Source organism: Monodon monoceros, unplaced genomic scaffold (assembly GCF_005190385.1).
Source record: "Monodon monoceros isolate NGI ecotype Baffin Bay Population unplaced genomic scaffold, NGI_Narwhal_1 Super_Scaffold_22, whole genome shotgun sequence".
Lineage (NCBI taxonomy): Eukaryota > Metazoa > Chordata > Mammalia > Artiodactyla > Monodontidae > Monodon > Monodon monoceros.
The window spans coordinates 125942470-125965773 of record NW_021703779.1 but is presented as its reverse complement, the minus strand read 5'-3'; the positions used below and the strand labels follow the sequence as shown (position 1 = coordinate 125965773).

Sequence of the window (23304 nt, the reverse complement as noted above, 5' to 3'; positions counted from 1 at the left end):
AAACCCCTGTCCATTTCAGAATTCATGCTTGGATAGACAAGTTTCCTTTCTGAATTTTCATGTTGTGGACTGGTTTTATCTAGTTTCTTTTATGTAATTCACCCTTCTCCTGAGGTTGGAGCCCTTCAGGGTCTTGCTTTTATGTGGGAGTCTAATTCCAGCTTTAAACCTGGCATAGTCCTGGCTTACACATGTTGTCCTGATATATAACTATTGATAAAGCCTCCTCTCTCAAAAGTGTTCCAGTTTAGACAATAAATTATATAATCTCCTAATCCTTAGGCAGGGGTATTCTTGGTGTGCTGGAGGAGAAGAAAAGCCAGACTGGCTAATTTGTAGAGCTACAGGTGGTTGGAGAAGAGCTTAGAGAAGAAGACAAGGGTCAGTTTATGAAGTACTTTCTAAGTAAGAGAAAGGTATTAGAATTTATTCCAGGTATAACTGGAAACTATTAAGGAATTTTAAGCCAAAGGATTTTAAGTAGCTTCTGGCTGCTTCTTTGTTTTACCTGACCACCTAGATGTGTCCCCCATACCTTGTGTAGTTTAGTCGTCAGTCAAAGCAGAGTTTCTACTCAGATTTTGGGACTTCCCTCTCAGTGGTTTTGTTTTTCTCCAAGGCTTCCCCCTGCATTTTCAGCTCTTTGGCCAGCTTTGAGCTCTGTCTTCTGAGGTATTAAGCCAATAATTTTTCTGATTTCTGCCTAACTCACAAACATCACCCACCACAGTTTTGTCATCTGTCATTTAGTGGAAGACTCCCCTATTGTTTCTGCCTGCATTTTTTTCCATAGCCTCAGAGTTTTCACTATGTATGTAGTGGTCAGCCAGGTTTTGGGGCAAAGTATATACTCAGATTTGGGGTCCTATCCCCTCTGTGACTCTCTTGCTTCCAGGACTCCCACTCCTAAATTTCCATATTATTGGCCACTTTGAGCCATTAAGGCTGTGGTATCTGCCACAGAAATTCTAGGTTTGGGAGAGGACCTTTAGAAAAGAAAAGCCACAAACACAATTTTAACCTGTTGCTGCTGCCATCTTTTTTCCTTTTTTTTTAAAACCATCTCTCTTTTATTGAAAACACAGCAAGATGAAAGAATAAAATGGATTTGAATACATCCCTTCCACACAGATTTTTTGAGGGCATGGTACTAAGGATACAGTAGTGAATAAGACGCAGTCCCTGCCCTCAAATGTGCTAAAGTTTAGACATGAAACATGTCAGTTCTTCCCCCTCTTCTCTACACTCCTACCCTCTCCTGAAGGAAACCTAGGGCTGTCATCAAATCTCTGGTTGGCTTTTTCCAAAAGCTCCAATATCCCAAGGTTTCAGATGGGTTTCAGATGGGTGGGGCTGAGACTCTTTAGGAGCTAAAGTGAATTCAAGAGATTGCCTAAAAGTGAAAGTTCCTCTAGTCTCAACATTCTCAGGTTTTTGTACTATAAATCATTATCCTACCTATTTATTATCTAGCTGCCAAGCTGTTAGCATATATAGTGCCTTTTTGCAGATAAGGAAATGTATCCCCTCTAGACAAATTACATAAATGTGGCTCCTCTGTGGACCAATTAGGGAAAGGCTCCCTTCCTACAGGCTTCAGCCCTTCATCAGGGTATGCAGTGCCTTGAGCACATGTGCTGCCATCTTTCAAGACTAAACTTTCTTCAAGTTTTTGTCTGCTTTCAATCATTCCCCATTGGTTTCAAATAGTCTGTATATATATCTAGCTATATGTCCATAATTTTTAGTTCAAACTTTATAATTAATAGCTATAGGAAGGTATATCCAAATGATTTAGTCTGCTGTTACCAAAACCTGGAACATTTATTGTAACTTTAATTTATGTTTAGATGAACAGCAATTTTGAAAATGTTCTTCATGTTTATTAGCAATTTTTATCCATTTCATGAATTTTCTGTTCATGTCATTTACCCATTTTTCTATTTGTGTGTTTGTTTTTATCTTATCTGTAAGAGTTCCTTATTTATTGAAGATAATAAGATATTAACTCATTAGACATATTGTTAGAGAATCAAATGAATGTGTTTTAAAATTTAAGATTTTAGTTTTATGGTAATTGTTATATTGGCCTTTGATGTTCATATGGGATCATTTAGTAGAAGAGATAAGGTAAGGAGTTTGCTCTTATTAGAGATGCCACTGCATAGAGAAGGGAGCTCTTTCCTTTTCATAAGGCAAAGTCTTGTGTTCAGCTTGCATGATGTGCAGGGCAGTGTTGGCAGTGATCTTCCTAAGCAAAATCTTGTCAAACATATTATCTATGTACTTACTGATCACCAAGACATTTTTTCTCAATCATAATCATTTGCCCTACTTACTAGTAACTACTGTTAATAGACTGCTGCTTCTCTGCATCAGAGGAAATACTGCAAAGTAATTAACATTTGCTAAGGGCACTGTGGGTCACTACCAGAACTCAACTGAAACATTGTTCTCTCTCTTTTTGTCCTTAGGAGTACACCATTGATGTATTTTTTCGACAGACATGGCATGATGAAAGACTGAAATTTGATGGACCCATGAAGATCCTTCCACTGAATAATCTCCTGGCTAGTAAGATCTGGACCCCTGACACCTTCTTCCACAATGGCAAGAAATCAGTGGCCCATAACATGACCACACCTAACAAGCTGCTCAGACTGGTGGACAATGGAACCCTCCTCTACACCATGAGGTCAGAGAGTGGTGCAGCTCATCTAAAGTATACTGGGGTAGGACCAGGATTGAAATCAGCATGTTTTAAGCTATCCATTGAAAATTCTGTCAAGGTTACAGATTAGAAATGTACATATAGGCATATACTTCCTAACACATTTGCAGGTATGCACACTTGCAGACGTATATATTATAGACACAAGTATAGAGAGTTGGCCAACAGGCACATGAAAAGCTGCTCACCATCACTAATTATTAGAGAAATGCAAATCAAAACCACATGAGGTATTACCTCACACCGATAAGAATGGCTGTCATTAAAAAGTCTACAAATAATAAGTTCTGGAGAGGGTGTGGAGAAAAGGGACCCTCCTACACTGTTGGTGGGAATGTAAATTGGTACAGCCACTATGAGAACAGTATGGAGGTTCCTTAAAAAACTGAAAATAGAGCTAACATATAATACATCAATCCCACTCCTGGGCATATACCCAGAAAAAACAAAAACTCTAATTTGAAAAGATAATGTGCACCCCAATGTTCATAGCAGCACTATTTATAATAGTCAAGACATGGAAACAATACAAGTACCCATCAATAGATGATTGCTTTAAGAAGATGTGATACACACACACACACACACACACACACACACACACACACACAATGGAATATTACCACACACACAATGGAATATTACTCAGCCATAAAAAGGAACGAAATATTGCCATTTGCAGCAGCATGGATGGACCTAGAAAATATCATACTAAGTGAAATAAGTCAGGCAGAGAAAGACAAATATTATATGCTATCACTTATACATGGAATCTAAAAAATAATACAAATGAATCTCTATACAAAACAGAAATAGACTCACAGACTTAGAAAACAAACTTATGTTTACCAAAAGGGGAAAGGGAAAGGGAGGGGGGAGGGATAAATTAGAAGTGTGGGGTTAACATATACACACTACTATATATAAAATAGATAAACAACAATGACGTACTGTTATAGCACAAGAAACTATATTCAATATCTTATAATAACCTATAATAGAAAATAATCTGAAATATTTATATGTATATAGGTGTATGTATATATATATATATATATATAAATGGAATCACTTTGCTATATACCTGAAACTAACACAATACTGCAAATCAACTATATTTCAATAAAAAATAGAGTTGGCCATATGAACATTTTCAGACACACAGAGATGTACATTCACAATGTATAAATGTTTATGCATACTCAGAGACATGTGTAGACCAATACACAGGTATATACATAGTCAAGGGCATTTACATACACAGAATTACAGCCATATACACAGGCATGAACACTGTGACAGTCAGAATAGCCTAGGTTTAACTGCAGCAACAAACTATCCATATGATGCAGAATTGTGAGAATCAAGTGAGATAATGTTAGCTATTTTCTGAAACGTACAATGTTACATATATAAATACAAAATTATAGCAACATATATTTTATGCCACATTGTGTGGAAATGCTGAGGAGTTTCATATAAGTGAATTTCCACACAACTTAAGAATATAACTTTTAATATATATGTGAATATATATTATATATATAATGTATTTCATACTTTTCTGCTCCCAAAGCATAAAACCATCACAGTTTTGTTTTTCATGACTCATTATCATTAGAGATTTTAGGTATGTAAATTTTGCTTTTAAAAGAATAATTTTGAACACATTTCCAGTTCAGTAAGATTCTTTGCCCCAACACTAAAAACTTTCTTGGTTCTTGCTGTCAGTTGTCACTTCCTGAAGCTGCCTCCCACATTAATGAGTGATCTTTTGGTGCAGGTTCTGTGCATTTGTTATTATACACAATGAAACTCAAATAATGCATACCTGGTAAATATGTGATGAATACATGAAGTGTGCTTGCCTGTATGCTAGTCCTTCATTACTTTAAATTTACTATTTATTGATGTGCTTCTGAAAGAATTTGGGAGACAAGAAGATGGCCAAGAAAAAATGGATAGCAAGTCAATTGTTAGAAGTTGAATTAAAAAGGAGGAGCTGAGAGAGTAGAGGAAAGAATGATGGAGAAAAAGGAAGTGGATAGAACTGGGAAGAATAATGTGGAGAAGAGATCAATAAAATTAACATATATATTTATTTTATTGGTCTATTCCCAGAACTTTTATACACACACACACAGATGAATTGATCAAGGAGAAATGGGTAGAGGAAAGAGAGACTATGAGAGGAGAGAAAAAGAATAGAAAATTTGAGAAGATAAGGCAGAAGATGAAATAAAATTAAAAGGCTAGATATTAGAATATCCTAAAAGAAAAAGGAGAAATTGGAGTAAAGTGTGCAGTAAATGGGAAGAAAGAAAAGAAGACATATAGAAGTAGGGAAAGGGACACTGCAGGGAGAGAAATTACAGATGGAAGAAAGATTAGTATTTTTCATCCATTCATTTATTCATTCACCAAACATGTTTTGACTTCCTAATACATACATGGCCCTGGACTAGGTTCTGGCTATGCAAACATTAAGAAGATATGGTCTTTGTCCTTAAGACAGTCACAATATAATACGGGGAAAAGGCTAATAGATAACCACAAAAAATTAACTGAAATGATAAAGTTATGAGTAATTATGAAAGAATAGAAAAGGGTCATCTAACTCATTCTTCTGGATCAAGTTGAGCAAAGAGTCCCTGGATGAGGCAACACCTAAGTTCCTGATTATTAGTATTGGCATTAATTTTTGCTTTATTAGATAAGTAGAATGTGGTCAAGAAAATTGTATGTGGAAAGTGGAGGGAAGAGAGGAAGGACATTCCGGGTAGAGAAAACCAACTGAGCAGTTGCAGGAAATTGAATGGTATATTATAAGCAAGACAAGGAGGTGGTCAATTTTTTTTAATGTTATATATGGCATCCTAGTTACTGTGTAAAGAATGCATTTGTAGGGAACAAGACTGGAAATAGGAAAGCTGGTTAGGAGACAGATTAAATAGTCTAGATGAGGAGTGGTGAAGTTCTAATTCAGAGCAGTGGATTAAGATGGAGATGGGGAGATACACTGAGGAAATAGACAGTGAAAACAACCAATGTCAGAATGAGAGCAAAGAGGAGGAATTAAGGTAGAAGGCACCCAAGTAAAATGGGTGACTGATGGTATTGCGAACTGGGGTAGATCATATGAGATTTAGGAAAAATTTAGATAGAATAAATCTGTGAGGTTAATTTTGGACAAGATAAGTTTAAGAAGATTGTAGATTATCCAGGGACAGAAGTCTAACAGTAGTTGGATATTCAAGTCATAAGATCAGGAGAGAGACACAAGCAAGAGATGTAAAGTTTGGTATTGTCAGTATGGTGGGACAACCATGTGAATGCATATGATCACTTCAGGAAAGTATGTAGAGTGAGAGGAAAATCATGCCAAGCATCCAGTCATGTAGCATCACTATCATTAAAGCAGAAGGGAAGAAAGAGGAACCTATGATGGAGACCGAAAAGGAAAAGAAAGGAAAGTGTTAATAGAACCACTAGTGTGTAGTGTCTTGAAAGCTAAGTGTGGTAGTCAATACTGCTACTTCCAATATTTCCAGTTCACTTCCCTCTGGGTATATGTTAGTATTTCACTTCCATAGAGCCTTAGACAAATGAATTGCTTTGGCTAACCAAATGTGAGTGGAAATAACAGGTGTGATTTCTGAGGGAGAATTGGAAATTTTATTTATTTATTGCTTTTTTAACATGTACATTCCTTTATTTTCATCTCTGTGCAAAAATTTTGCAGTTAGTGGAATCTATTATAACTGCTTCCATATCAGTACCTTCTGGAAACACAGTGATCACTCAGGAACCAGAATATTGTTCTTTTTAATTCATAAAATTAAGTATCATTTTACTCAGGATGAATTTGCAGCACTGGTCATAAAGTTCATTTATCTTTTTTTAAAAAGTATAGTTGATTTACAATGTTGTGTTAGTTTCAGGTATACAGCAAAGTGATTCAGTTATATATATTTTTTCAGATTCTTTGACATTATAGGTTATTACAGGATATTGAATATAGTCTCCTGTGCTCTACAGTGGGTCTTGTTGTTTATCTATTTTGTATATAGTAGTATGTATCTGTTAAGGATTAGAAACTCTTAAGAGCCAGTACATGATTTTCCATGTTCCTCTCCCCTGGCCACAGTGAGTAGCATTATGCCAGGTGGCCTTGGCTCTATCATTCTGTGTCCCTTATTAAAGATAACATAGAAGAGAACATCCCTCCCACAACCTGAGATAGACAAATAGTGTGAATGAGAAAGAAACCTTTGTGGTTTTAGGACACTGATATTTTAGGATTGTTACTGAATATTGATTGAACACATTTTGGCTAATATATTGAAAGTGTAAAGGGTTTCAAAAAGATGAGAGTGATCAATAATAATAATACAATAATAGCATAATAAGTACAATAGTTTCCATCAATATAGTACTTACAATGTGCCATGCATTTTTATAATCATTCTACTTTTATGATCTTCATAACAAGTCTATGAGATAGATACAATTATTCCAACTTTACAGGTGAGGAATCTGAGACACAGAGTGAGTAACATTTTCTAAGATCACCTAGGTAGTAAATGGTCAAGCATTCATACTCTGGCAGCTTGCCTGCAATTTTATGCTCTTTACTATTACTTATACATCTTTACAATATTGTTGGCTATTAAAAAGATATCTACTAATATAGAGAATTGAAAGTATGTATTAGGTTTGGTAACATGGAAAACACTGGTGTTCTTCACGTACACTCTTTCAATGGAGTGATTAGTGCAATGAGGAGTTTTTATGAGTTAGCATAGAGGTAGTGGAGATAGTGAACATAGAAAATACTTTCTGGGAACTTGCTTGAAAATGAAAGGGATGGGTATATAATAGATATATTCAGGCGTAAAGGAAATAGTTATTTGTTTTGAACGGAGAGACTGGCACATATTTGTGAGATAGCTGGAAGGGGCTAGTAGAAAGGTAAATGTTGAAGATACAGTAGAAATAGGGTTTTTCTGACATCAGGTTCCCAGAGAAAACTGTCAGGAGATGGTATCCAAACTACAGGGAAAGTTTTACTTATAAAGGAAGAGGGATACCTGTTCTGACACTGCATGGAAGGACATGAAATTAGACATAAATGTTGAAAAGGACATGGGGAGGATAGGGCAGAGTAGAAGTCTGAATGGTTATAATGTATGAAGGAGAATTTGAAGAGACTAGAGCATAAGTGGAGGAATAGGTAGAATAGAGATATACTTGTAATAAAGTGCATAAAGAGAAGTGTTTGAAGAGGAGATGACAGTGTACACAACTGTGGAAAGAATGGAGTGGAGTAGATATAAACAGAAGAGAGGATGTATGGAATGAGGTGGTTGGAGGGAAGTGTGATGGGCAGAAAAGGAACACATAGAGACTGAGAATAATAGAGGGAAAGAAACAGAGTGAATGAGGAGAACAGGATAGTGGAGAAACTGAATAATAAAAGGAAAAGAGAATAGAGGATAGGTTTAAGTTTTGGAGGAGGAATAGAAAAGAGAGAAGAAAGGAGATGGGAGGATGGGAGTGTTGAAATATGAAGAAGAGAGGATGCAGACTGAGGAGGGCAGAAGATTAGTCACCTGAAAATAGAGTTGGATGAATGAGAAGATGACCATTAGGTCCTTCATTCTAGTCTGAATTGGACAAGAAAGTGGAGTTCGATAAGATAGAAGTCTATGCAGAATGCCCTTGTGCTTATTCTGAAGGACAGAACAGAAGAGGTACAGAAGTTCAGGAGCATGATGAAGCTATTGGTTCCCTTACACAGTAAATGCTTCACTGTTGACCCAGGAAGGTGGATCCAGAGGGAAACCTAGGTTCAAAACTTAAAATAAGAGCTTGACTCTATTTATCACCACATAATTTATTTGTCTAGTGACCTTTTGCAAGACACAAATTATCTGCTTTCTCATTTTGATAATAATGTGGCTGCTGCCTGTCTTGTAGACACATGAAAAGCACAAATTGGATAAGGTCTGAAGAATACTTAGAATTTTTCAGGAAATGTCATTCTACAGCATTCCTCTCATTATTTTGACCCTTAGAAGTAGTATCTGGGGGCTTCCCTGATGGCGCAGTGGTTGAGAGTCCGCCTGCCGATGCAGGGGACACAGGTTCGTGCCCCGGTCCGGGAGGATCCCAGATGCCACAGAGCGGCTAGGCCCGTGAGCCATGGCCACTGAGCCTGTGCGTCTGGAGCCTGTGCTCCGCAATGGGAGAGGCCACGGCAGTGAGAGGCCCGCGTACCGCAAAAAAAAAAAAAAAAGAAAAGAAAAGAAAAAGAATCTGAATTCCATAGGAAAATTAAACAAGGACAACTTTTTAGAAAAATATGACCAAGCATTGCATGGCTGTATAACTAGGACACTTTAGAATCAAGCCTTCCCTTGCTTCATCTTGTGACCTCAAGACAACCGTAAAAATGCAGGCCAAAGCTCATTACCTGCTGTTTGCTTCAGCAGCACACATAGTAAAATTGAAACAATACAGAAAAGATGAACAGAGTCCAGGTCAAGATGATATACACATTTATGAGGTATTTTCCATTTTTTCAGACATGGATATAGGGAACTTTATTTCTATTAATGACATCTTATTTATTAATGAAGATATGGGGAAATACGTTCATTGTTGTGTTCTTTATACTTATTATATATAAATGTTGCATAATATATAATACAATAAAAGAAAGTTCCAGTGATTATTTGCATAGGAGGGAAAAGTACTTTTTGAATTTAGCTAGATTTTATCTCATTCACTTGAATCATTCATTCAACATATTTATGAGTGCTATTGTGTTTAAGGCTTTGGGATATATGCTGAACTACAGAGATAAATAAGACACAGCTCATGCTCTTAGTGACTTTACTGTCTAGTAGTTAAAGAAAACATATGCACAGATAGCTGTGCAATAATATAAAAGTCCTTAAATAGAGGCAGGCACAAAATGTGATGGAATTACAGGGTAAAAAGCATCTAAAATCATGTGGAGACTTAAGCAGTAGGTGTATTTAGGTTAAAGCAGTTGAATTATGTTAAATGTTGCTTACACCACATTACATTGAACACTGTTTGGTTGCATTGTTGAAAGACATGCTTTTTTGTGAAACTCAATATAGGAGCTGTGTCTACAATTAAAAGTGAAACATTTGGGAAAAAAATCATGTGGAGACACCAAGGAAAGTTGTGAAAAGGAGATAATACTTATCCTGTATCTTGAATTTTAAAGGAAATATAGGTAACTATTAAACAGATGAGGGACAGGGTGAGGTATAGGAGGGTATTCCAGGGAGGGAAAAGAGCATACACAAATGCAGGTATTTATGAGTTGACAACATGCATCAGAAAATTCATGTCTGTTGTTAGAGCTTTTATTTGTTAATTCTTCCAAAAATATTTCTTGAGGGCTTAATCAGACCCAAAGAGTGTTCTGGGCACTAGGGATAAAGTGGTGGGCAAAAATAGATGTGGGTTCTGCTCTCATATAACTACATTCTATTGGGGAAAACAGATGATGAAAATGTAGAATATGTGCTATGATCAGGGAAGCACAGAGTGAAATATGCTTTATGAGCATATGCTATATGAGCATCTAGCAGGGACAATGAAGTGAGTCTATGGGGAATATCTACAATGAATTCCAGAGGAAATAACTTTTAAACTGCAACTTAAAAGATGTGTAGAAGTAAATTATAATAAAAGATAGGGAAGAAATGTTCCAGAGAGAGAGAGTACAGCAGATATGAAGGCCAGAAGAATGAGCAGGGGAGGTAGTGATGATACAATAAAGAAACTTAGAAAAAGTTCATTGTGACTGAACTGTCACCTAATGCAATTTTGTGTGCCCGACACACAGTGAGGCCAAACAAACCAAACCATTGGAATTTTGTGCAGATAAAGGTTTACTGCAGGACCAAGCAAGAAGAATGGGTGGCTCATGCTCAAAAAACCCAAGTCTCCCCATTCTGATGGTTTTGGGGGAGAAGTTTTTAATAGGCAAAATTTGGGGTGATAGTTGTGGGATGTGTGACTTTTTTCTAATTAGTTGGTGGTAACGTAACAGGGCAGTGGCTGATGGCTTGGTGTCTGGCAACATTCCTTATTTATTGGAATGACAGGCAACATTCTTTGTCCACACTTGGAGTAAATGTGATAAGCCATGTGAATTGCTTGACATATGTCCTGCCACATGCCCACTGTGTAGAGGTTTTTGTGTTAATATCCCCATTTTTATAATTACTAAACTGAAGTTTCAATAGAACAACAGTCACACCATTAATAACTGGCAGAGCTGGTACAGAATCTCAAGTCACTCTTATGTTAAAGCAAACTGTTTTTCCCTACTACATCCCACTACTTCCTCTAAGAAGGGAATGTAGGGGATATCAGTTTTTTTAAGCATAATGAGTTTGAGGTGGACATGACAAGCTGCAGCTGGAAATGCAGGTCTGTCACCCAGAACTTTGACACAATGGGATTTTATAAAATTAAATACATTGCACAAAGTGTCCTCTATATATTAGGCCACACACTAATAGTGTCCTATGTTTAGGTACAAATTAAACAAAATAAGCACTCATTTCTCCATGTTTGCATCATCAAGAAGAAAATGGTATTTTTTGACCAATTAAGAGAGACCTATTATCATATTCAGACCTGCATGCCTTCCTTTATCCTTTGTCTGATTGGGTCAGTTTTGCTCCTGTACTTGGGATGTTCCAAAGACAAATTATTTGAAAGATAAATTGTGCATGATACCTGAACTTTCCCCACCAACACACACGGAAATGTTAATAATAAAGCTCCTCTCCTCTTGCTTTAGATGCAAATAGCTTGCATGTGAGTCTTCATTACAGAGACTTCCTCTGAAATGGCCAGGAACCAGGGAAGGCATTTGGGTCACATTGTTAGTTGTATAGCACTTAATGTAATCAAATCAAACAAGCATTGATAGCTTTGTTTCACACAGTCCTTTTTTGTAGTGGCTTTTGCTCTAGGGGATTCCACCTGTAGTTCCTTATTCATTAAGCTAGAAACTGACTCACAGAACCACACTTAGTGTGTTTCACTCTGATGAATGGAAGAGCATAGAAGAGATAGAATGGCTCACTTTGGACCCTGAGAAAGCTTACAATGAGGTGAGAAGCAAGTAATATTACAAGTCTCAGTTAATCACAAATTATGCTGTGGACTCTGTGGTGATATCAACCCCTACCCTCCAAGAATTCACATCTTAGCAGGAAAGATAGGACACATAATTTACTGTACTATAAGGCATAATGGAAGTTTCACAAAAAGCCAACAATGAGGTGCTATAAGCTAAAAATTATAGGTTTCATTACAGCTTGGAGACATGGGCCCAGATGTGGGAAAGCACCACATGGGAACTAGCATTTAAGGGAGGGAAGGAAAAATGTATTCCCAAGAGGTCTTCTCACATTTGTTTCATTTTTGCCAAATGCAAGAGGAAATCAGGGCCTTGAAATAACAAGAATTGCCTTTATTCTCAAAGGCAAGAAGCTGAACCTCAGGCAGATTGAGTCTGTTAAAAAGAACTGATTCACTTTGTTATAAAGCAGAAACTAACACACCATTGTAAAGCAATTATACCCCAATAAAGATGTTAAAAAAAAGAAAGATCATTCTAACACAAGGGGGATCTACAGATCATCAGAAGGGTCCCTCTGGTTCCAAAGAACCCAACTATTTTAGATGCTACTGTTTTCGAATGCAAGTTAGTGGGTCCAATGCCCAGTGAGGCCAAACAAATGGAAACATTGGGGTTTGGAGCAGAGAAAGCTTTATTGCAGGGCCGTGCAAGGAGAAGAGGTAGATCATGCTCAAAAACCCCAAATTCCCCAATGGAGAAACAGGGGATTTGTACCTGGGAGGGCCCCACAGGGTCCTGCTCAGTTTCACTACCCCTAGACAGAGTATGTATGTTATAGTGAAATGAACTTTAGGAATTAGGAGCTCTAAGTGTGAGTCCTAACTCTGGCCCAGATCAGCAGTGTAACCATGGACAAGGCATTTCTGTTTTCTGGACCTCAGTTTCTTCTTCTGGGAAATGGGGCTGAAAATACCTGCTCTGTCTATCTTGTAGAAATATTTATTAAATCAAGAAGCATTTACTGACTATATGCTATGTGCCAATCACCGTACTATGCATCAGATTAGAATAATATGTAGAGACCCTTCTCTCAAGTTTCTCACACTTACTTGCAGAAGACAGACACATAAACAGACTGGATATACTGTGTTTCCGTCAAGTAGAGCATTTATAGGGACATGAAAGTCATCTAACTTTTTGTTTTTTGATGTGGCACCCCAGGCAGGAGTGGCTCCATCTTGAGCCTAGGAAGTTATTTCAACAGTGTTAAGCACTAAGCTACTTGTACAAAGTGCTCTGGGATTTCTGTGAGCTGGAGAACTCACTATGCCTATAGGGCACATACAAAGTTATCACAGAAGAGGTAATATTTGAGCATGGACTTGAATGGAATTTGTTCCACATATAAAGAGGAAAGGGCATTCCTGGCAGGACAAAAAAGAACCCAGCAATTTGTAGAAAGGCACAAAAGCATGAGAGCTTTGTTTGGCAAAATCACAAGTATTGGCAGATGGCTGGAGAGTGGGGGAAAAGTGTGAATATCAGAAAATGAGGATGGAGCAACACATCTGAGGTAATTGTTAAAACCTAGATGTGCTCCATATAAGGGCTAAATGCAGTAGTGAAACTCTGGTATTCCAATTAGGAAGCCCAAGGGCTTCCAGTGTACTGAAGCCTTTTGCCTATAGCTTGAGGATTTAATGGGAAACTTGCAGAAAACTGGGATTCTTTTTTTTTTAGGTTTTATTGGAGTATACTTGATTTACAATGTTTTGTTAGTTTCAGGTGTACAGCAAAGTGAATCAGTTATACATATACATGTATCCACTCTTTTTTTTTTATGATTCTTTTCCCATATAGTCCATTACAGAGTACTGAGTAGAGTTCCCCGAGCTATACAGCAGGTTCTTAGTAGTTATCTATTTTATATATAGTAGTGTGTATATTTCAATCCCAATCTCCCCATTTATCCCCCTGCCTTATCCCTTGGTGACCATAAGTTTGTTCTCTACATTCGTGATTCTACTTCTGTTTAAATAAGTTCATTTGTACCCTTTTTTTTTTTTAGATTCCACATATAAGCAGTATCATATGATATTTGTCTCTCTCATTATGACTCCACTCAGTATGACAATCTCTAGGTCCATCCATGTTGCTGTGAAGGGAACCCTCCTACACTGTTGGTGGGAATGTAACTTGGTGCAGCCACTGTGGAGAACAGTCTGGAGGTTCCTTAAAATCTAAAAATAGAACTACCATACGACCCAGCAATCCCACCCCTGGGCATATACCCAGAAGAAACCATAATTCAAAAAGACACATGCACCCCAATGTTCATTGCAGCACTATTTACAATAGCTAGGACATGGAAGTAACCTAAATGTCCATCCACAGAGGAATGGATAAAGAAAATGTGGTACATATATACAATGGAATATTACTCAGCCATAAAAAGGAACGAAGTTGTGCCATTAGCAGAGACGTGGATGGACCTAGAGACTGTTGTACAGAGTGAAGTAAGTCAGAAAGAGAAAAACAAATATTGTATAATATTGCTATATATGGAATCTAGAAAAATCACGCAGATGAACTTATTTGCAAAGCAGAAATAGAGACACAGACGTAGAGAGCAAACGTACGGACACCACAGTGGGGAGGTGGGGTGGGATGAATTGGGAGATTGGGATTGACATATATACACTACCATATGTAAAATAGATAACTAATGAGAACCTAGTGTATAGCACAGGAAACTACTCAATGCTCTGTGGTGACCTAAAAGGGAAGGAAATCCAAAAGAAGAGTGGATATATGTATACGTATAGTGGATTCACTTTACTGTACAGCAGAAACTAACACAACATAGTAAAGCAACTATGCCCCAATAAAAATTAATAAAAAAAGAAGACGTGGTACATATATACAGTGGAATACTCAGCCATTAAAAAGAACAAAGCAATGCCATTTGCAGAAAACTGGGATTCTTATGACTAATATACTGCTTGGTTTGGGTGTTTAGTGGTGATATATTTCAAGTGACTCATCCTCTACTAATAATGGCTATTAATGATTTTACTATCTTTTCTATTTCAACATTAATGTCAGATCCTGCCCTTTACTCCATGATAATAGAAATAGCCTGCCTGACACCTCAACCACTCCTGAAGAGTGTTTTTGTTTACCTGAGGTATAATTGATGTACAGTATTATATAGGTTTCAGGTGTACAAGTGATTCACAATTTTTAAAGGTTATACTCCACTTAAAGTTATTATAAAATATTGGCTATGTTCGCTGGGTTCTGCAATATATTCTTGTAGCTTATTTATTTTAACATAGTGCATTGTACCTCTTAATCTGCAACCCCTATCTTTTCCCTTCCCCTTTCCCTTCTCTCTCCGCACTGGTAACCACTAGTTTCCTCTTTGAACTCATCTTCTATTAATCTTCCCCCTTGGTCTCTCCACTACAGCCACAGTGGCATAGTTGCTATTTTTGGAACACATTGGTCACATTTCTACCTCAGGGCCTTTGCATTTTCTGCTCCCTCTACTTTGAATGTTCTTTTTCCAGGTGTCCATAAGGCTCACTCTCATTACCTTCAGGTTCGTTGCTTAAATGTCACCTACTCTGTGAGGTATTCCCTGAACACGCTATTGAAAATTGCAATGCCTCGTCAATAGTTTCTACTCACATCTTATTTTTTTTCCTGAGACATATTGCCTTTTAACACATTATATAGTTTACTTATTTTACTTGTTTCTTTTTTGTCTTCCCTCTACTCAAATGTAAGCTTCAAGATGGTAACAACCTTGGTATGTTTGCTGATGTACTTATATTGCTTAGAATAATACCTGGCGTATAGTACACGATCAAAAATTATTTGTTGGGCTTCCCTGGTGGCGCAGTGGTTGAGAGTCTGCCTGCCGATGCAGGGGACACGGGTTCGTGCCCCGGTCCGGGAAGATCCCACATGCCGCGAAGCAGCTAGGCCCGTGAGCCATGGCCGCTGAGCCTGCGCGTCCGGAGCCTGTGCTCCGCAACGGGAGAGGCCACAACAGTGAGAGGCCCGCGTTCTGCAAAAAAAAAAAAAAAATTATTTGTTGAGTGAAACAATTAGAAAACTTTTAGTCAGCTCTATCCCAGACTTGTTGGGTTATTTGAGAAATGTTCTTCCCTTCTGCTTTATCATATGTCAAATATATGATGGGATAAAACTGGATGCTTTCTATAAGGGTCTTTCAGATCTGAAATTCTAGGAAAGAGGCTAGATGACCACTAAGTATAGGTTGAGATATTATGCTATTAAGGAATCATATTAAGATGCTATTTGCCTGTTGGTGCTTTGCGATGACCTAGAGGGGTGGGATAGGGAGGGTGGGAGGGAGGCTCAAGAGGGAGGGGATATGGGGACATGTGTATGCGTACGGCTGATCACTTTATTGTGCAACAGAAACTGACATGGTATTGTGAAGCAATTATACTCCAATAAAGTTCTATTAAAAAAATCAAAAAAAGAAAAGAAAGAAAGATGCTATTTGCCTGGAACCCTCGGAATACCTGAACCCTATATTGCCCGATCTATACCTCGCGTCTGCAAGGTCTTCACAGAAATACATGCTTTTAGGAAAGAAAAATCATTCGTTAGTTAATTGATTCAATAGATATGTATTGAACACCTACAATGTGCTAGGTACTGTGCTATGCTCCTGGCACACATCAAAGAAGATCCAAGACAAAAATCCATAGCTCTACAGTAAGGAGAAAAAAATGATGATAAATAGAAAAAATTAATTACATGGCATGTTATAAGTTAGGTACTATGGGAAAAGAAAGCGCATGGTAAAGTTTACTAACCATAGTATGGATAGTAAACTGAATGGAGGTTGGGGTAGGCCTCACTTACAAGATAATAAGAAAAAAAAACAAGGTAGTTAAGCAAAGACTTGAAAGAGGCATGAAAGCATACCAAGACTTGAAAGAGGCATGAAAGCATACCATGAAAGCATACCAAGGCTATGATGTAAGAGAGACTGGCATGTTGAAAGAGCAGCAAGGAAGCCAGAGTGGCTGGAAAAGAGTGAGCAAGGGAGGGCATAGTAGAAGATAAGCCAGAGAGGAACAGAAGATAAGATCATGTAAGACCCTGTAAGCCATAGCAAGGACTTTGGCTTTTACTCTGTATAAGATGAGGAAATACTAGACGGCTATCCTGTAGAGAATACATAGGGTTGGCCAAAAAGTTTGTTCAGGTTTTTTGTAAGATGTTATGGAAAAACACGAGCGAACTTTTTGGCCAACCCAATACTATAAGGAGAAAGGGTAAAGGTAGAGATACAAGTTAGGGTGCTATGGAAGTAATAAAACTTTAACTTATTACTGTGGTGGAATAAAAACCAGCTGTTGAGAAGCAAAGAGTGGGATGACAAGGGAGCCAGGGTGCTACAAAACATAGTGAACAGTGAAATGAGGGCAGTACCTGAGGAGGGTGTGGGTATGTGTGTGCATGCATGAAGGGCTAAAAAGTACCTCCTTCCCATCTGTATTCCCATCTGTGTCTTTCATCCCCAAAGAAGGGAATTTCCTATATTACCTTTTACTGCTGGTCTTTGCATAGGAATCAAAACAGGTTAAAACCTGGCTGGGACTGAGGTCCTATGATCTGATTATCACATTTTGAGGGGTCTTGGACCTTCTTTGAAAAGCTAACTGAAGACTACTTGCTGTACAGTAGATCTCTAAGACTCCTTCATCTTGTATAACTGAAATTTATTACCCTTTCACTAATACCTCCACTTTCACTCCAGTTCCTGGCAACCACCATTCTATTCTCTGCTTTATGAGTTTGACTATTTTAGATTCCACATATAAGTGAAATCCTACAGTATTTGTCTTTGTCTGGCTTATTTCACTTAGCATAATGTCCTCCAAGTTCATCAGTGTTGCTGCAAATGGTAAGATTTCCTTCTTTTTTAAGGCTGGATAATATTATATTGTATGTATATACATGTTCTTATCCATTCATCTGTTGATGGACACTTAGTTTGCTTACATGTCTTTGCTATTGTGAATAATTTTGCAATAAACATGGGAGAGCAGACATCTCTTTGATATCCTGATTTCAATTCCTTTGGATATATATACCCAGAAGTAGGATTGCTGGATCCTATGGTAGTTCTATTTTTAATTTTTGAGGCGCCTCCATGCTATTTTCCATAGGAGCTGCACCAATTTATATTCTCATCAAGAGTGCACTAGGGTTCCCTTTTCTCCATATCCTCGCCAACACTTGTTATCTCTTATCTTTCTTGATAATAGCCATTCTAACAGATGTGAGGTGATACCTCATTATGGTTTTGATCTGCATTTCCCTGATGAGTAGTGATGTTAAGCACCTTTTCATACCTGTGGCCATTTGTATATCTTCTTTGGAGTAATGTCTATTCCGGCCAATTAAAAATACTGTGTTGAATACTTAAAACTTACTAAGTGGGCAGATTTTATGTTAAGTGTTTTTGTCACAAAAATCATAATAATTTAATAACAATAAAATAAAAGAGGGTGGAAGGAAAGTTTTGAAGGGGATGGATCTGTTTATGGCATAGATTGTGGTGATGGGTCTATTAGCCTGAGTGTAGTCAGGATGCTTTCTGCTGCAGAAAAAGCTTGAAGGGTCTTGAAAGTTGAAACAAGGAGGAGGGAAGGCAAGAAGAGAAGACAGTATGATGCAGTTGTTCAGAGAGCATTAGGATGCATTTAAGAACCAAGGAAAAGAGCATAGCATAATTTGGCTTGTGAAGTACCCCACCCCAACCAACATCTGCCTTCTCATCACTGCTCTATGCTTAGGTGGGATGGGCAAGAAGTGGATGGGAAGGAAGATAGGAAAGTTATTATGAATCAGTTCTGCTCCTAAGCAGAAATCAATACCTTTTGCACCTTGCTTTGATTATCTATTTGTTGTGGTTTTATTTGCCATGTCCCTAGGACAGCTGGGTAGACATAAAGTAATTTCCCCTTGGCATTACTCATAAGACGCAGTATCTTGGAAATACTAATATAAGTGGAGAGAAGGAACACAATTTTCTTTATTAAACCCTCATGAAATCTTTTAATTCTCAAACAGGAGCAAGCTTCTCAGTGAAAGACATTTCTCTTATATCAGATTCTTTGAGTCATGAAACCCCCTATTTATGCCTTAAGAATAAAGGGTAGATTGGTAGGGTATTGCAGGCTGACTTGGGAATAGGGCTTTTGTCCAAGACACATGGGAATTTTTATAAATATCTAAGGGATTAGTTAGAGCTGCAAGGACACTTGCCATCTACTTCTCACCTGTTACTATTTAGATAAGGAAATGGAAAATAAGATATGGGTAAATATTTGCTGAAGGGCACACACTTGGCTTCTGCCTTCTAGCCTAGGGTTCTTGCTAATAAGCACTTGAGCATGTTTGCTTTAGTCAGCCTGCTTTGAGCAATATCTACTACTGCTACTCTGATCACTTATGAGGTGTCACACATTTATCATGCTTAAGAATTAGCCAGGGGCTTCCCTGGTGGCGCAGTGGTTGAGAGTCCACCTGCCGATGCAGGGGACACGGGTTCGTGCCCCTGTCCGGGAAGATCCCACATGTAGCGGAGCGGCTGGGCCCGTGAGCCATGGCCGCTGAGCCTGCGCGTCCGGAGCCTGTGCTCTGCAACGGGAGAGGCCACAACAGTGAGGAGCCCCCCATAACCAAAAAAAAAAAAAAAAAAAAAAAAAAAGGAATTAGCCAGGATTGGAGATTCTTGCCAGTTGGCCATCCAAGAGGATAGCAGAGATTGAATCCAATATAACCAGGAGGTATACAGGTTAGCTAGAAATAGCTCATCAGAGTTAGGTGTCAAATAATTCTGAATTTTTGCTGTGTGAGTCCCATTTACACATAGCAGGCTACTTTCTAGGCCAAAGAAAGTTGAGGCTCAAAAATATCTGCAGGAAAACAGAGGGGAAACTTTGGAATCGATTACTTAGACAGACTGATGCAGAAGAATGAGTATGTGGGCATGGCAAGTCGTACCCTATCCAGATTTCCACTGAGGGATCCATGAACAGTCTCTCCAATATGTTGTCCCTATTAAGAGAACATGAGCTCTTCAGACTTGACCTCTGAGGTTTTTGATGTCCTCCATAAACTTTGTAATTTTTTTCTGGCCAGCTACTGTGTGTGTGTGTGTGTACATGTACTAGTGTGTGTATGTATTCTCGAAGAACCATCTTCTTAAACAAAGCTATAGCAGTTGCTGTAAGCAGCAGAGCCATCTTTTGTGCTTGTTTATTATCAGGTTAAAGATATTCTTTCTAGGGACTTCCCTGGTGGTGCAGTGGTTAAGACTCCACGCTCCCGATGCAGGGGGCCCGGGTTCAATCCCTGGTCAGGGAACTAGATCCCACATGCATACTGCAACTAAGAGTTCACATGCCACAACTAAGGAGCCCACGAACTGCAACTAAGGATCCTTCCTACTGCAACTAAGATCCGGTGCAATCAAATAAATAAATATAAAAAGAAAGATATTCTTTCTATACATCTCTCCTCTCCAGTGCAATCTCTAAATTATTTAACTCACATGATAGCCTGATGAGGAGAATTATTTCGGAAATAATTAAACTGCTATCAGGAGTGAATGAGTCAGTACCTGGTGTTTCCAGACTTCTCTGGTGGTGAAGTAGCTAAGGGAGCTCTGTTAGGATAGACAAATGATATTTGTTTTCCTAAAGGTGGTAAGGTGGGATTTATATCTGATCTAAAAATCTAATATTGAATGCTACTTTGAGAGGCTATCTAGTTCATTTAATCCATCCCTTGTGTTCATAAAGTCTTGGATCTCAGTGAACCTAAACAAATAAAATCCCATTATTCTTAGCAACACTCCATTGCTGGTGAACGAGAACTCAGTTCCATGTTTAATATCATTCATTTTAGCTTAATTTCATGTTCTGTTGTTCTTCCTTTTAGGTTAACAATTCATGCCGAGTGTCCCATGCATTTGGAAGATTTTCCTATGGATGTGCATGCCTGCCCACTGAAGTTTGGCAGCTGTATGTATTTTCTCACTTTCTGTTTGCCTGATCTTTTTCCAAAAGAAACAGAATATTTCCTATTCTGTCCCTTAGTAGTTTCAAAAGCTGAGACCTTTAATTCAGGCTGGTATGTGAGTGAGGAAGGGGAGTGGGGTGGAGTAGTACTAACTGATCTGGAGGAGATTTAACCTTTAACAGTTTTCCTTCTAGACAGGAAACCTTATTTCACCATTTTAGACTAATTTGCCTTTCATTATATTGAAACATTAACATCTGTTTCCTAAATTATCCAGAAGACAAACTAAGATAGAACTAATATAAAGTACAGTAGTAGCTTCCTAAAGGCAAGATCCCTCAAACAGAATGTGTTTGTATTTTTGAAATGCTTATTCTACCTGCATCCTCATATACTGTAGTTCTATCTAATTCCCTACAGTAAATGGTAGACAGGAAGAGACTCTAGAAATTTCCTCATTTTTAGAGAGTACTGCCTTTGCCAGTAGCTGTAAATCTGGCAGAGAAATGAATAGATACATAGCCTATTTTCAAATAAATTAGAAAAATCAAAATTGAATAGAATTAGAGTGAGTTTCTGACTAAGAATTTCAGAGTAAGTTTCATTTGGGAGTCATCAGAGCAATATATCAAGGTCTGTGTTGATCATCTCTAAATTAGATTTATCTCTGTATTTTGAAGTAGAAAGTGCGTTTGAAAAGACCCAAGTAATTGTGTGTGACATATTTTTTTCAATCATTGTCAAATATTTACAGATTGTCTCCCATGGGCCAGGCTCTGTTCTAGGAGCTTGGAATGTATCCATGAATAAAACAAAGACGTGCCCGTATGGAGCTTACACTGTAGAGGACAGAGTGATGGCAAAAGAGAAAACAAACACTAGATGAAAAAGTAAAGTATGTTGTAAAATGAGAAGCACCATGAGAAGACATAAAAGTACTACAGAATAAGGTGGGGTCAGCCATGTCTAGGTGGAAGATGAGCATTGCCATTGAAATTTAAAATAGAGTAATCAGCATAGGCCTCTTTGAAAAAGTGATATTTGGGAAGAAATTTTGATGAGGTAAAAGGTTTAACAAGGCAGATATTTGAGTAAATAATACTCTAGTTAGAGGGAACAGCCAGGGAGTCAGATAAGTATATCAGATATGAGATCAAAGAGGGGATCAGGTCATCTAAGTCTTGAAGAACATTAAAAGGCTTTGAATTTTATTCTGAGGGAAAATGGGGAGTGATTGGAATATTTTGAAGAAAATAATTATGTTATCTGATTTATGGTTTTTAAAGAATCATTATGGATACTCTGTTAAAAATATAAGTATGAGAAAGGTAGAAGCAGGGAGTCCAGTTAAGAGGTTATTGCAGTATTTCAGATGAGAGATGATAATGGCTCAGGTAAGAGTGCTAGTGGCATAAGTGGTAAAAAGTAATTTGATTCTGGATATATTGTGAAGGACAATCTCAGAGGATCCTCCAATGAATTAGTTGTGGAATATTAGAAAAAGAGAGAACTCAAGGGTGACTTGTACATTTCTGTCCTAATGGATTTACTATCAAGTTAGATGAGTATTACTTCCACTCTGGGTAGGATAGAGCTGTTTGTGGATAAACAATGCTCCCCTCATGAACAATTAGGAGACCCAGAACTGTTGAGCAATAAGGATTGAAGAGACTAAAATTCTGGAGAAAGGGTAGAACCTCTCACAGATTAATCTGTGACCTGTAGCTTCTTCATTCTTGGTGGTACTTGCCAATTCTGGCCATGGATTGCAACTTGGAATTCAAGTTTGGCCCTGGGCATAGGGCTGCTGCTGGATGATATATTAAAAAAAAAAGTAATAATTCTGATGGTCACACAACACTAAAGTGATAAAAGTAGAGATCTAAGGGATCTCAGCCTCTTGACTGATACCCCTCTCAATACAATTGCTGAATTTTGAATTTGTACAAAGTATAATAAATAATATGAAAACCTTTGGAAAGTAGAGCTGGCTTTCCTGCAGTATCCCAATGCTATAAAAAAGATGACATGCTAGGCTATCCATTTAAAATCCTGGAGAAGCTATGTCCTAAATATAAGGGAATATCAGAGACAGACTAAGTTTAACCAAAACCATGACACAGCTCAGTGCCTTATGGGATTAAGGTGATAATTATCCCACACTATCTGCCTAACAAAGGAAAGAATGAAGTCTCTCTCGTGGAAGTCAACATCATCTGAAAACTCTATATTTTTATTACACAATGTCTGGAATTCAATAAAAAATCATTAGGCATACCAATAGGCAGAATAATGTGATCTAAAACCAAGATCCAAAACCAAACCCAGAATATGAAAACAGACATATAAG

The 23304-nt window shown here is 37.8% G+C and overlaps 1 protein-coding gene and 1 pseudogene across 2 annotated transcripts in view; both read left to right on the top strand.

Annotated features, from left to right (window-relative positions):
* GABRA3 (gamma-aminobutyric acid type A receptor alpha3 subunit) overlaps positions 1–23304 on the top strand; it is a 153961-nt gene that overhangs the window by 74641 nt on the left and 56016 nt on the right. For both annotated transcript variants that reach the window (XM_029240645.1, XM_029240646.1), the window contains exons 4-5: positions 2475–2695; positions 20874–20956. In XM_029240645.1, the coding sequence (XP_029096478.1) occupies positions 2475–2695; positions 20874–20956 (304 nt within the window). The remainder of the gene's footprint in view (positions 1–2474; positions 2696–20873; positions 20957–23304) is intronic.
* LOC114906641 lies at positions 9214–9314 on the top strand (annotated as a pseudogene).